The sequence below is a fragment of the Etheostoma cragini genome, chromosome 7 (assembly GCF_013103735.1).
Source record: "Etheostoma cragini isolate CJK2018 chromosome 7, CSU_Ecrag_1.0, whole genome shotgun sequence".
NCBI classification, from domain to species: domain Eukaryota; kingdom Metazoa; phylum Chordata; class Actinopteri; order Perciformes; family Percidae; genus Etheostoma; species Etheostoma cragini.
This window is the reverse complement of record NC_048413.1, coordinates 19,575,469-19,587,664: the sequence shown is the minus strand read 5'-3', so window position 1 is coordinate 19,587,664 and position 12,196 is coordinate 19,575,469. Positions and strand designations below refer to the sequence as shown.

The 12,196-nt window shown below is 40.2% G+C and overlaps 1 protein-coding gene across 2 annotated transcripts; it reads left to right on the top strand.

Annotated features, from left to right (window-relative positions):
• Positions 1-14: 14 nt before the first annotated feature.
• Positions 15-10,222, top strand: chdh (choline dehydrogenase). Of its 2 annotated transcripts, XR_004657258.1 has the most exons (11): positions 15-86; positions 1,642-2,089; positions 2,758-2,988; positions 3,838-4,004; positions 4,091-4,242; positions 4,368-4,497; positions 4,749-4,883; positions 6,736-6,878; positions 7,438-7,540; positions 7,645-8,967; positions 9,032-10,222. XR_004657258.1 is itself a non-coding variant. In XM_034876505.1 (10 exons), exons 2-10 carry the CDS (start codon positions 1,671-1,673, stop codon positions 8,061-8,063), a joined length of 1,899 nt encoding a protein of 632 aa, XP_034732396.1. In that variant the 5' UTR covers positions 15-86; positions 1,642-1,670; the 3' UTR covers positions 8,064-10,222. The 2 variants fall into 2 exon arrangements, 1 of the variants encoding a protein (XP_034732396.1); XM_034876505.1 differs by having other exon boundaries at positions 7,645-10,222.
• Positions 10,223-12,196: the final 1,974 nt, after the last annotated feature.

Genomic DNA, 12,196 nt, shown 5'->3' with positions numbered 1-12,196 from the left:
CACGCTGGTTTTGTTCTGCCCCCTAAGCCCCGCCCACAACTGTCTAGCTCCGCTACTTTATTACTTTCAGCGGAAAGGAGCGAAAGGTAAGGTCTGCTTTTTCTAATGCAAATTCCGCTGCTCGCGTCTGTGTTGGCGTTAAACTACGACGGCCTCTCCTCGCTTTAAATTAAACGAAAATTGTAAAGTAAATTAACTTCTATGCAGTTATTTCCTTGCACTGCTGTAAACCACGATTTAAATGGTCAGTCAATACAAACCCAACGGTAAACCCCTTAAAAAGTCCTTAACAGCGATGTCAACTTTATCTTTAAACGGGTAAAAACTGTTAAAAGCCTTTGGAATGGGATTTATCAAGCAGCACTGTGTCTAAAATGTAGCTCGGTACTGTAGCAGTTAGCTAGACTCCAGACTGTAACACTGATAAGCTAACTGTTGCGAAATTGGCCTTTCATCGTCAACATTCACTTCAGAATAGCCCTGCAACATAAGTTAGTGAAAGTTGGAGACATCATGTGTAAATGTGTTCAACAAGTGTGGTGTCTCCGTTTATTAGAAGGCATTTGCCGACATTTCAGGCTGTTTGCTGAGATAATCTTGTCATTGGCTGGTTTATTGCTATGACAGTCCCGAAACGTTCGCTTTTTTCTGATTGAGACTAAATGTACGTTTGTCCTTGTAATAAAACATTTACAGTCAGGATCAGATTGATCTGCTTGATTGCTGCCTTTGCTCTGTGACATGTTTTACAGAGTAGACCTCACACACGCAGACAAAAGTTTTCCTGTTGCTCCTCTGCACAAAATGACAAAATGACCACATTCCCCTTTTAACCTGCAGCAGAGCGGAGCGACACAAAGAATAAATACCCGGACCTCCAGGTCAGGTATTTCTAGTTGTTCATTAAACTGCTGGTGAGACTGAATTAGGACTATAAGAAGGACAAGGTGTGGCTGAAGTAATAAAATACAATATCAATCAAAATCCTCTCTGCGACCCACAGTCTGCACACTTAGTTAGATAGTACGCAGAGGAGTGTTAGCCTACTTTTGGACCTGTTCATACTTTTTATTAGTTTATGCCAAAGGCATTTTAACAGGTTACAAAAACCCGATAGAGATGCGTGGCATGTAGTTTTTCTAGCCAAGGCAAGGTCATAACACATCATTACCAAAAGTACATTAGTTAAATTCAACACATGATAAAAAGTAACAGTCTCATATATGGCATAATCATATAAATTACAATATTTACATCCCATTACAATCATTTTACATGTATTGTGTATGTGTGTATATTTTACACAGTACTGGTAATGTGTATACATGTGCATAATGTAATGGGTGTGTCTGTGTGCATGCATGCATGTAGTCTTTATGAGTATATATGTTTATATATGTGTTCCTTTTCCTATCTGTGTGTACATGTCCATGTGCATGAATGCCTGCACACGTACATGATCAGTGTTCAGTGATCGCTAGTTTGGTTTTAACCAGTGTTTTACCTTTTCATTAAATATGTTGACAGCCCCAAAGTAGTTTTGTAATTATTTAATTTAACTGTCAGTTATACTAGTTTGAATGCCAGTTCCAGCTTCCCCCCTCAAGTGCGTCCTTTAATGTGTGTTGTTGTGATTTACAGTGAATGAAGAAAACCCTCCCAGAACCAGGATGTTGTTTTTGGCCACTTTAGGCCAAACTGGAGCCCGACGAGTTGTGACTCAAGGGAGATTTACAAGGAATGGCAGGTGCTTGTTTACCGGTTTGCTAGAATTTGACCACAGGACCAGAAACATGGGCCAGTCCTTCTCCTGTGCACCCTCAAACCATTACAGATGCTTTAGTGCCACAGCTGCTCATCTGAATGCTTCATCATCACCTACAGCCAATCAGAAAACCCCGTCCTACAGTTATATCATCGTAGGGGCAGGGTCAGCGGGCTGCGTCCTTGCCAACCGTCTCAGTGAGGATACCCATGAGTCTGTGCTGCAGCTGGAGGCTGGGCCTAAGGACTTGGTGTTAGGCAGCTTGCGACTCTCATGGAAGATCCACATGCCAGCTGCGCTGACCTACAACCTCTGTGATGACAAGTACAGTAGCTAATTAATTTCACTTAAAATGTCTTGGTACTGATGGATATCTCTTGCCATTCTAAACACACTGTTTACAAGTGTGTGGAAACCCAAATATAACTTCACACAAATACAGATGATGTGTACAATTGAACAAACACTCCACTCTAAAACTCCACTGTAAAATGCTATCACACGGTTTACTCACTTACAGGTTTTTTAAATATGAAAGAAGGAAATCTGTTCTGTCGTTACAGAAGAAAATGAATTATTACTTCTAGAAATGCACACAAAGTCAAATATTAGTTTATGCTATTTTATGCTATTAAAGCTGCAACAAATGGGGGAGACTTATAGCTCACTGTGTAGTGGCCGCGGGTTCAAATCCAACCCGTGGCCCTTTGCTGCGTGTCATCCCCCATCACTCTCTCTGCCCCTTTCACATGTCTTTCCACTGTCTCTGTATAATAAAGGGGAAAAAAAAACAAAAATAATCTAAAAAAAAAAAAAGCTGCCACAAATGAAACAGATATTAGTAATTTAAACAAATTATCTATGTATCACCTTGGTGCAACTTATTAGTCAGGCACTCAGCAATCAGTCTCAATACAATAATGTTAAGCAGACAGATATTGTTTCCAGTTTGATGCCATGCTGTGTTTCTTTTCATTTTCTTCTCTCATCAGGTATAACTGGTACTACCACACTTTACCTCAGGCCCACTTAAACAACCGGGTAATGTACTGGCCGAGGGGCCGTGTCTGGGGCGGGTCCTCGTCACTCAACGCCATGGTGTACATTCGTGGACACGCTGAAGACTACAACCGCTGGCAGACAGAGGGGGCAGAGGGCTGGGATTATAAACACTGTCTGCCTTACTTTAGGAAAGCTCAGTGTCATGAGCTGGGAGAAAACAGGTACCTAACAAGAATATAAGACTTGGTTTTAATCTGAAGGCCTTTTGGAGCCATTTGACCTGTTATTAAATCATTGTAATATGCATGGATCAAGTTTGAGGGGAACCCTAACTCTGGCAGTGCTAGTGCCTTAGTCCTGCAGACTCACCAGACTTTAGGAGGCAGCCTGGGTGGTAAATACAATATATTATAAATGTGCAGTGGCACAGTGAAGCTCTCGCATTTGCCTGGGCATGAGCATCAAAGGTTAAATGCTGTGCGTCACCAATCTAATTTCAGCACAAGAAACTGGTACACATGCAAATGAACAAGGTAGATGGCACATCAGTTATCAACCTGCATGTTTACCAGAATGATAAAGACATGTGTGGTCTGGGAACAAATGTGACATTCTGTGAAGTAGATATCACAGGTGGATGTGATGTATGTGTCTGTGTTATGGTGAAAGAGTATGTTGTGTAATTTCTCAGAGAATTGAATTATCATCCCCTGCCAACCGCAGGAAACGGATCCTGCAGTCGTAGATTAACATAATGTTTGTACTGAGTACTGCATAACCAAATCTTAAATGCACAAAGGAATACACACACTCATACCTCAACATACTCAAAATAATGTCAATGCCAGGCCTAATTGATGCTGGGGTTTTTACATTTTCCGAGTTATCTCATAACTACATATACACAGCTTTCTACAAAAGGTAGCACTGCTGGTATGTTTTTAATATTGTTGCAATATAGATCATTAATGCCTTTACACAATTCCAATAGATAGATTGTCAACATTTTGAAATGGAACTGCTCTCATCTTTGGGACTCATTTAATTTGTGTTTCTTGTGTGTAACTTAGGTACCGGGGAGGCAGCGGACCTCTTCATGTGTCCAGAGGGAAGACCAACCATCCCCTTCACAGAGCTTTCATTGAGGCGGGGCAGCAGGCCGGATACCCCTTTACTGATGACATGAATGGACACCAACAGGAGGGCTTGGGCTGGATGGACATGACTATTTATAAAGGTTAAAAGAAAAAGGAACTTCTATAACCAATACGCATTGACACATCTTTTAGTATAGTCTACATCTCATTGCCCAAATCTGTCCAGGAAAGAGGTGGAGCACAGCGAGTGCCTACCTGAGACCTGTCCTGGGTCGACCCAACCTGAAGACAGAGGTGCACTGCTTGACCACCAAGATCCTGTTTGACGGCAACCGCGCCGTGGGTGTGGAATACACACAGAAAGGACAAAAGAAAAGGGTAAGATGCACGCTGATGTTAGCGTTAATTTAAAAGCACTACTGTGCCTAATCACATAGCTGCAAATGTGGATGTAGACTCTTGTTCAAGGATTCACTCATTTGTTTATGCCGGTTGCTCTTCAGGCATTTGCTGATAAAGAAGTGATATTAAGTGGAGGAGCCATTAACTCCCCTCAGCTTCTCATGCTGTCTGGGGTGGGAAACGCCGATGACCTGAAACAACTTGGCATCCCTGTAGTTCAGCACCTACCAGGTACATTTTGTACACTGTTTTAGCTATGCAAGCATTCACAATGCCTAGCTTTATCAAACTGAAATGAGGAAAAAGTTATATAGCAATTTTAAATAAAAGATTTATGTTTTATAGAGTTTTCCCAGCTTTTTTTTATATGAGCACATTAAACACATCAAACAGACTAAAAGAGTGATTCATGTCCACCTGTTCCATGCTTATAAACAGACCACAATGCCTCTCTCTCATTGCCTTCCTCTCTTGTTCCTCAGGTGTTGGGAGTAACCTGCAGGATCATTTGGAGCTGTACATCCAGCAGCAGTGCACTCAGCCTATCACCCTGTACAAGGCCCAGAAACCTTTCAACATGGTCAAGATTGGTCTCGAGTGGCTCACTCGGTTTACTGGTAACCAAAACACACAACATTCTCCCAAATGTTGTACACAACTAGTGAATTTCTATTTTGCTTTGCAATTACCAAAGGCAAGAGCTTCAGCAGCATCACGGCAGCAACTCTGTCAGTGGGGATTGCACACATGTGCGAGTCGCAGCAGGTTTAGCGAGGTAGTCGCTGCACATTGCTCATGCAGGCTGTGTGCCGGGGGGGTTAACGGTGTGCCGGCCTGCAGCATTGATTCTTTTCAAAGGCTGAGGGCTGGCAGATACGGGTAGAGAGGCCGTTATTTACATCACAACAGCAATCATGGGGGTTGTTAAGGAAAAACTCCGGAGCTGCACAACTTGTTTCACACACTTGAATAAGGTTCAGGAGACTCATGACTTACACCGGAGCATTTAATGAACACTCAATTGAAGAGACAATTAAGCAGGCAGTACAGTTTAACCACGGTGTGTTATTGTGCAGTGCTGTTCCAACTCTTAAGTTCCTGTCCTCCTGAATGTGTATTTAAACTCATGCTGGAGGTGATATGTTTAGCTGAACTTTTAAGGTAACCTTAATATTGCAGTCCCCTAAATACAGATGATTGAAAGTATGCCAAAGTGTGGCTGCCCCACCGACTTCCAAAAGGAGACAGTCCCGAGACAAAACATTCCATTATCAAGCAGAATCTGTAGAGACACAACCATAACTATACATGAACAGGTTTGGTTATTAGAGACTGGCCGGATATTCCTGTCCCCCGACCTGTGACCTGTGAAAGACCTGATGTTGTCTAAACTTTCTCTTTAGTCGTCATCATAACACCACGTGGTGTTTCCGGAAATTCCACCACCGGTATTATTTTAAAGAGCTTTCTTAATCAGGACTGACAAATCGTGTAGTGAAATGTTATGTTAACGGGCACAGAATACAGTCTGGGGGCTGCTGGGTGAGCTTGGTACAGATGGTCATGGCAGGAAATGCTGCCGTTGTGTGAGGTGGGGTATCAATGGCAGCCAGACAGCTGTTTTGCTAGAGAAGTATACCTGTGGGGCGTCTGTGTGTGTGTATGGGTGTGCGTGTGTGTGTGGGCTGTTTATTTATCAACGGTGGGTCACAAAGAATTCCAAGGCACAAAGTGATGTATTCACTTAGCTTCCTAGATATTTCCAGAGAAGCAGTGCAGTTATGACAGTTATATAAACATTATGTTGAGCTGTTTTCCAGAGAACTAAACCTGCGAGTTAGGAGGTACTGTATGTACTATGTGTTAGAATTCTGTTGAAGTTCTACTAAAGGCTTTGGGTTCTTTGTTTTTGAAGAATGGGCTGTTTTTTTTTTGTGAGTTAATGTGTGCAATAAAAACAAAACGGCATAATTGGTTACACCTGTAGAACTGAACAAAACAGTAGGCCTGGTTGTTTAGAAAGTATTAACTGAATGTAGGCATAGTTGAAAACACAGTGGATGCTCTACTGGCAACACTTTTCTTTTGTCATTTAGCAGAAAAAAACGCAGTCAGAGTTTTCAGGGAATATGTTTTGTAAGAAACTCTGATTTATCAGTGTGGTTGCTCCTAATGCACAAGAAGAGCATTTACTGCACAAATAAGGTTAAAAATAAATGTTGGTTTAGTTTTCTAGATAGATTTCTATAGATCACACCCCTGGCAGAAAAGACAAGGCAGAAATATCCCAGCACAGTCTGACAATACAACCCACCATTACACTCTCAGAGTGTGCATATGAAGTATTTCTGTCTGAAGCATGTACTATATTATATATACTTGAAGCAAGTATCTGAGTGGGAAAAGACCAACGCTGCTTGTCTGACACTGTGTCCCACTTTTTCAATTACCATGACAACTGTCCCCTAGGTTACGGAGCAACAGCCCACATGGAGAGTGGAGGATTCATCCGCAGTCGGCCACACGTCGCTCACCCCGACATCCAGTTTCACTTCCTGCCCTCACAGGTCATCGACCACGGACGAGTTGCCTCCAAGGTCGAGGCATATCAGGTTTGTGCGTTCGTGTGCAGTAAAACTTTTAAAGGGCTGTTTGAGGGTTAGGACTTGGTTTTGGGGTTAGAATTAGGTTAGGCAAAGGTTAAGGTTAGGCATTTAGTTGCGATGGTTAGGGTTAAGGTTAGGGTAAGGGGCTAGGGAATGCATGATGTCAGTGACAGCTCCCCACAAAGATAGAACCATGCATGCCGAATGCGATAACAGGAAACGGCATAATGGTTAACATCTGTAGAACGGAACAAAACAATAGGCCTGTTGTTTAGAAAGTGTCAACTGAATGCAGGCATAGTCAAAAAACCAGTGGATGCTCTACTGACAACACCTTTCATTTGTCATTTAGCAGAAAAAAACACGCAGTCAGTTTTTAAGGAATATGTTTCATTGCAAAAATAAAGTTAATATATGTTGGTTTAGTTTTGTCTTAATGAAGCTGTGTTTGAAAGGGATCTTCTCACCGTCAGTATGGGGGGAAGAAAGTCTAACAGTACAGTATGGCTTTGAAGTTTGGATACAAAACATACCATAGACATAAGTGTTTCTGTTTGTTCTGTAGGTTCATGTCGGTCCAATGAGAAGCACCAGTATCGGCTGGATGAAGCTGAAAAGCGCCAACCCTTTGGATCACCCGATTCTCCAGCCAAACTATCTCTCCACCGGTAGGATTCAGTCTCTTTCCTAAGAGAACAAACTCTCTATGAGACCTGGAGTTGGGTTAAACTGCTCATATTAAATCCATTCAAAACGTTTCCTCTCCTCCCAGATATTGATGTGTGGGAGTTCAGGGAGTGTGTCAAACTCTCCAGAGAGATTTTTACCCAGAAGGCCTTTGACCCGTTCCGTGGTCCCGAAGTCCTACCCGGTGCTCAGGTCCAATCCGACGCCGACATTGACGCCTTTGTTCGGCAAAAAGCTGACAGCGCCTACCACCCGTCCTGCACCTGCAAGATGGGCTCGCCATCCGACCCGATGGCGGTTGTCGACTCGAACACGCGTGTTCTGGGCCTGGAGCAGCTGCGTGTGGTCGACGCCTCCATCATGCCCAGCATCGTCAGCGGCAACCTGAACGCTCCAACCATCATGATTGCAGAGAAGGCTGCTGACATCATCAGAGGTCGCCCTCGTCTGGTTGACCCAGGGGTTCCCGTGTACCAACCGCCGACACTCGACACACAGAGATGAACAGAGAGAGCGAGTAAAGGTTAAACACTTTACAACACAATCCATTATAGAGCAACAACAGCAGTGGACAGCGTTTGTGTAATGATTCTTTTGCACTTGATCTGATAGTGTTGATTTCAGCCTTTTACATGTCAAATTCCGTTTTTTAGTAGCTTACTTGTTGTCTTCTGATTAGGAAACAGGGGCTCTATCACTTGTTATTTTCCATAATTAACTTTAAAGCTAATGTGATGAGCACTGACACTAAATTTAGCCATCTTTTATGATCAGCTGGCGCTCCATGACGACACCATAATGCTGGGGAAAGATGCCGAGCATTTGCAAAGGCACTGTGAATGCAATGGAAAATTGCTCCTCGTGGCATTTGACTTCATTTGCCTGGCATCAATTTGGTTGACTGTGAACAATGCATCAACTTTGACATGTTTGTGTGCATATAAAGTTCAAATGTCTTACTAGGTACACACCTTCACAAGACTGCAGTGAATTCGTCAGCCTTATAATCAAACCTCTCTGATGTAAACAATACCTTAACTCTCCCTTTCCATGGAAACTAACTAACTTAGATAACATAACATCCACACTTCTTCTCCTGAGGTAATAAACCAAGCGTTCAACACTTAAGTAGCTATATAGTTCAAAAAGTATATCCACTAATGATTCCATTTATTTCAATCACAGAGTTACAAAGTGTTGACTAGAAAAAATCATTTTCATTCCATCGTGTTATCACATCAGCCTTTTATAGATTATATCTCTTCATCAAATTTAGTTCACACAGCTGCAAAAATGAGTGGCCAGCTCTTTTCTTAGTCTTATAATTATTTATTTTTTTACCGTGAATCTAACTTTAACCAACTGCAACTGAACAATTTCCCTGAGAGGATCAATAAAGTATTCTACAGTCTTGTTAGGTGATCCTTAATCTTGTGGTCTGACTGTTGATCAGAAACCAGGGTTTTGTCTAGACTGTTAACCAAAACTGCCTCACCAGCACTTTTCAGTTTTGTCTCTTCTGTCAGATAAGTTGTTACGTTCCTCTTCCTTCCTGGAAACTTGCAGATTCAGCAGTTTGAGAAAATACTCTTTTCTTTGGTTTGTTGCACACTATTTGAATCAGCTAAGGTAGTCAAGCCTCTTGTCTTGTTTCCCAGTAGACACTAACATAGTTTGTTAGGCTGACAACTTTTAGTAAATTCCAAGGCATCTCCCCCCCGTTGATATTTATCAAGTTGTTGATTTAACAGATGTGCAACAAGAAACACGGCCAAAGGTCACAGCAGGTTTAATAGCACCCCACTTGCATTAGTCCAGCTCACAGCTTTCATTTGGCTTTTGGTTCAGGACCGTCTGGTAGCTGTTTTATCCATGTAGCTATACATGGGAATTACGTTTAATGGGAATAATGTTTAAATACTCTAAATGTGTCATGGATGTTTACAAAGAAGCTTTTGAAGATGAACTGATCAGATAATACTATCTGATAAAACTGTGATCCTGTGAAATCATTATATTCTGATGTCCTTGTGATTTACTGTCTATTACCGCTGGACTGTGTACTTTTGGTTCAGCCAGGGCCGAAACATAGTACATTTTATTGAATACATGAAGTATTTATTTTAATTAAATTGACGTGTTTATTACCAGCTCTAATGCAGCCGCGGGCTAGAAGTTATCCTAATTGTCTTAATAAGCTTTGCATTACTCTATGAAGTAGTTTCATCACAGTGACATTGTTTACATTATATTCAGTGTTGTACAATATTACTTGGATGTTTAAATCATTTGTGACATGTCATGATCATATGATCATAAAGTGAAAATTATTCTGAAAATTCTTGAAAGTTTTTTTTCTTGTATTGATTGTAAACAAACGCTAGAAACCGTTCTGACCTTGTCCTTGTGACTTTATTCAGTGATCCTTACAAAAATCCTCACCAGGTTCATTGTCAAGAATTAAAATGTACAAAATGGGGAGGGGAGGGGGGGTTCCATTGGTATAAAATCTATAAGGTACTAGTACTTATGCTACGAAGAGCTATATTTTTTAATTTCCATACAACAAATGGGTAGAAAGCAGAAATCTTAATCACTTACTTCTTATAAACACTGTACATGTTTCATAAACTGTTTTCATAATCTGTAAAGCAGTGGAACAAAGTGGAACAAAAAAAATAAAGTTGCGAGTTGCACAAAAAAGCTTTGTGTTGGTTTGTGTCACTATGTTTCCTTTGATAAAAGTCTGAATTTTAATGCATTTGGTTATTAATTTGGTTACCCGATTGGTTATATTGGGTGTTATACACAAGGTTTGGTTTTATGGACTCAAAAAGTAAATCTGGAATAAACAAAGTCATGCAGTGTTGGCCCATCAATTCTGATTTCATTTGAAACAGGGATGACTAATTCATTCTAAATAAAAATATTGGGTGCTTATCGCCTGCAGCAACATATACAAACTGTTTCTTACAGGATTTATTTGTGTTCTATGTAAGTCGTCTTTGATGACTTCAAATAGCGCTTTACAAATCTGATGTATTCTAATGTGTGTAGTATGGCTTTTGAAGTGCTCTTTATTACTCTAAAATGCTTCTTTTTTGTCAATAGAATCCAATACAGTAAAATAGAGCCTTTGGTTGTGAGATATTTTAAAGAGGTAATTGTTTAAATCTTTATTCCTTTCAGATGTTGTTTGTTCAGATTTCCCTGCTACTCGTTCACCTGTCAATCAAACACTAAGGTTTCTTAGCCTCTCAGATCAACATTAACCAATCAGAACTCAGAATTTTCATTCAAATTTATCACCTCAGAAATGTTTTCACATTATTACTTTAAATATATTTTTTCATGTTGTGCAAATTCAATCTTTGCCACAGTTTCCCTGACACACCCAGAAAGTTACAGAGGTAATTTAAATTTGTCAACAAAAGTTGTTAAACACATTTGCACATGCAGTTAGAAAATGCATAAGTCCTATATTTCAGCTGTATTGACCACTAAAACCTGTGTAAGTGTGTGTAAATATATATATATATATATATATATATATATATATATATATATATATATATATATATGAAGACTAAGTGCATTTACAGTACGCTGGCAGTACATTTGATGAGTATACCACATAACAGCTCAAGTTAAAGTAACCTAATGTACTGTATATATTCACCATTAAGTGTAGGCAAAAAAACAAACACTTATCAAATATTGGCGAGAACCTTTTTTCCGTATTGTACACTTGAAAAGGTGTACTTTTCAACAACTTAAAAAATGAAAACAAAAACAGGAGTAATAATAATGTTTGAATATTGATGTGCGTGTAAATGCACTTAATGATCCTTTGTTTTGGTTTTATATTTGAAGGAGCCCTTTGATTGCACAGATCAAATATGTTGCTCTGACAACAGTATTTAGATTGAGAAAAATAAAATAAAAACAAGATTGCCCTGCCATTACCCAGTGTTGATTTGGAAAAGTTGACATGAAAACATTATTACAGTTGGCAGTGGTAGACGAACACTGGTTAGTGGGATGTGTAGTTCTCCCTTCACAGACAGCAGCTGTTTTTGGACATCTTGTGCACTTAAACTGGTGGTGCAACTAAAGGAAATCCTTCAAATAAAAGGCAGCAGTTGACATCATTCATTTCATTTCAAAAACACATATATACTGAATTTATATATTGTAAGGAACGTTTCCCTTTCTGTTGTGGTGTTATAAATATACAATATGTAGATGGTGACAAACAGCAAATATCTGTTTGAGCTGTATGTACTAAATCTGACTCATCGTGAACAAGCACTTTAGATGACTTTAGAGAAACTCCAAATGACATTGCTGCTCAGCAGGTGAAACCAGTAACCTGGTTACGTGGGAAAGATATAAAATGGCCTGGAAACGAAGCTTTTCCAAGGTGGAGACACACATGACTAAAAGATGTTTCACAGCTGATCCTGTCATGATTATTTTGTGCTTGAGCAATCAGGCAGAAAACTCTCTTGTTTCTCCTCTTTGTTTTATCAACTTGATGAGTAATGTATTACTAATTGAAGTGGCTGTGTCAAACACTCCCTCTACGGTTGTTTTTCAGTCATGTTCTCAGTGTAAACACTCAGGCAGTTTGTCTT

Excerpts from the sequence above, each read along its gene's own strand:
- chdh (XM_034876505.1), top strand. The coding sequence starts at position 1,671 with ATGTTGTTTTTGGCCACTTTAGGCCAAACTGGAGCCCGACGAGTTGTG. Across the intron at positions 4,884-6,735 it reads GTGGCTCACTCGGTTTACTG|GTTACGGAGCAACAGCCCAC; the intron begins GTAACCAAAACA and ends ACTGTCCCCTAG. Across the intron at positions 6,879-7,437 it reads CCAAGGTCGAGGCATATCAG|GTTCATGTCGGTCCAATGAG; the intron begins GTTTGTGCGTTC and ends TTTGTTCTGTAG.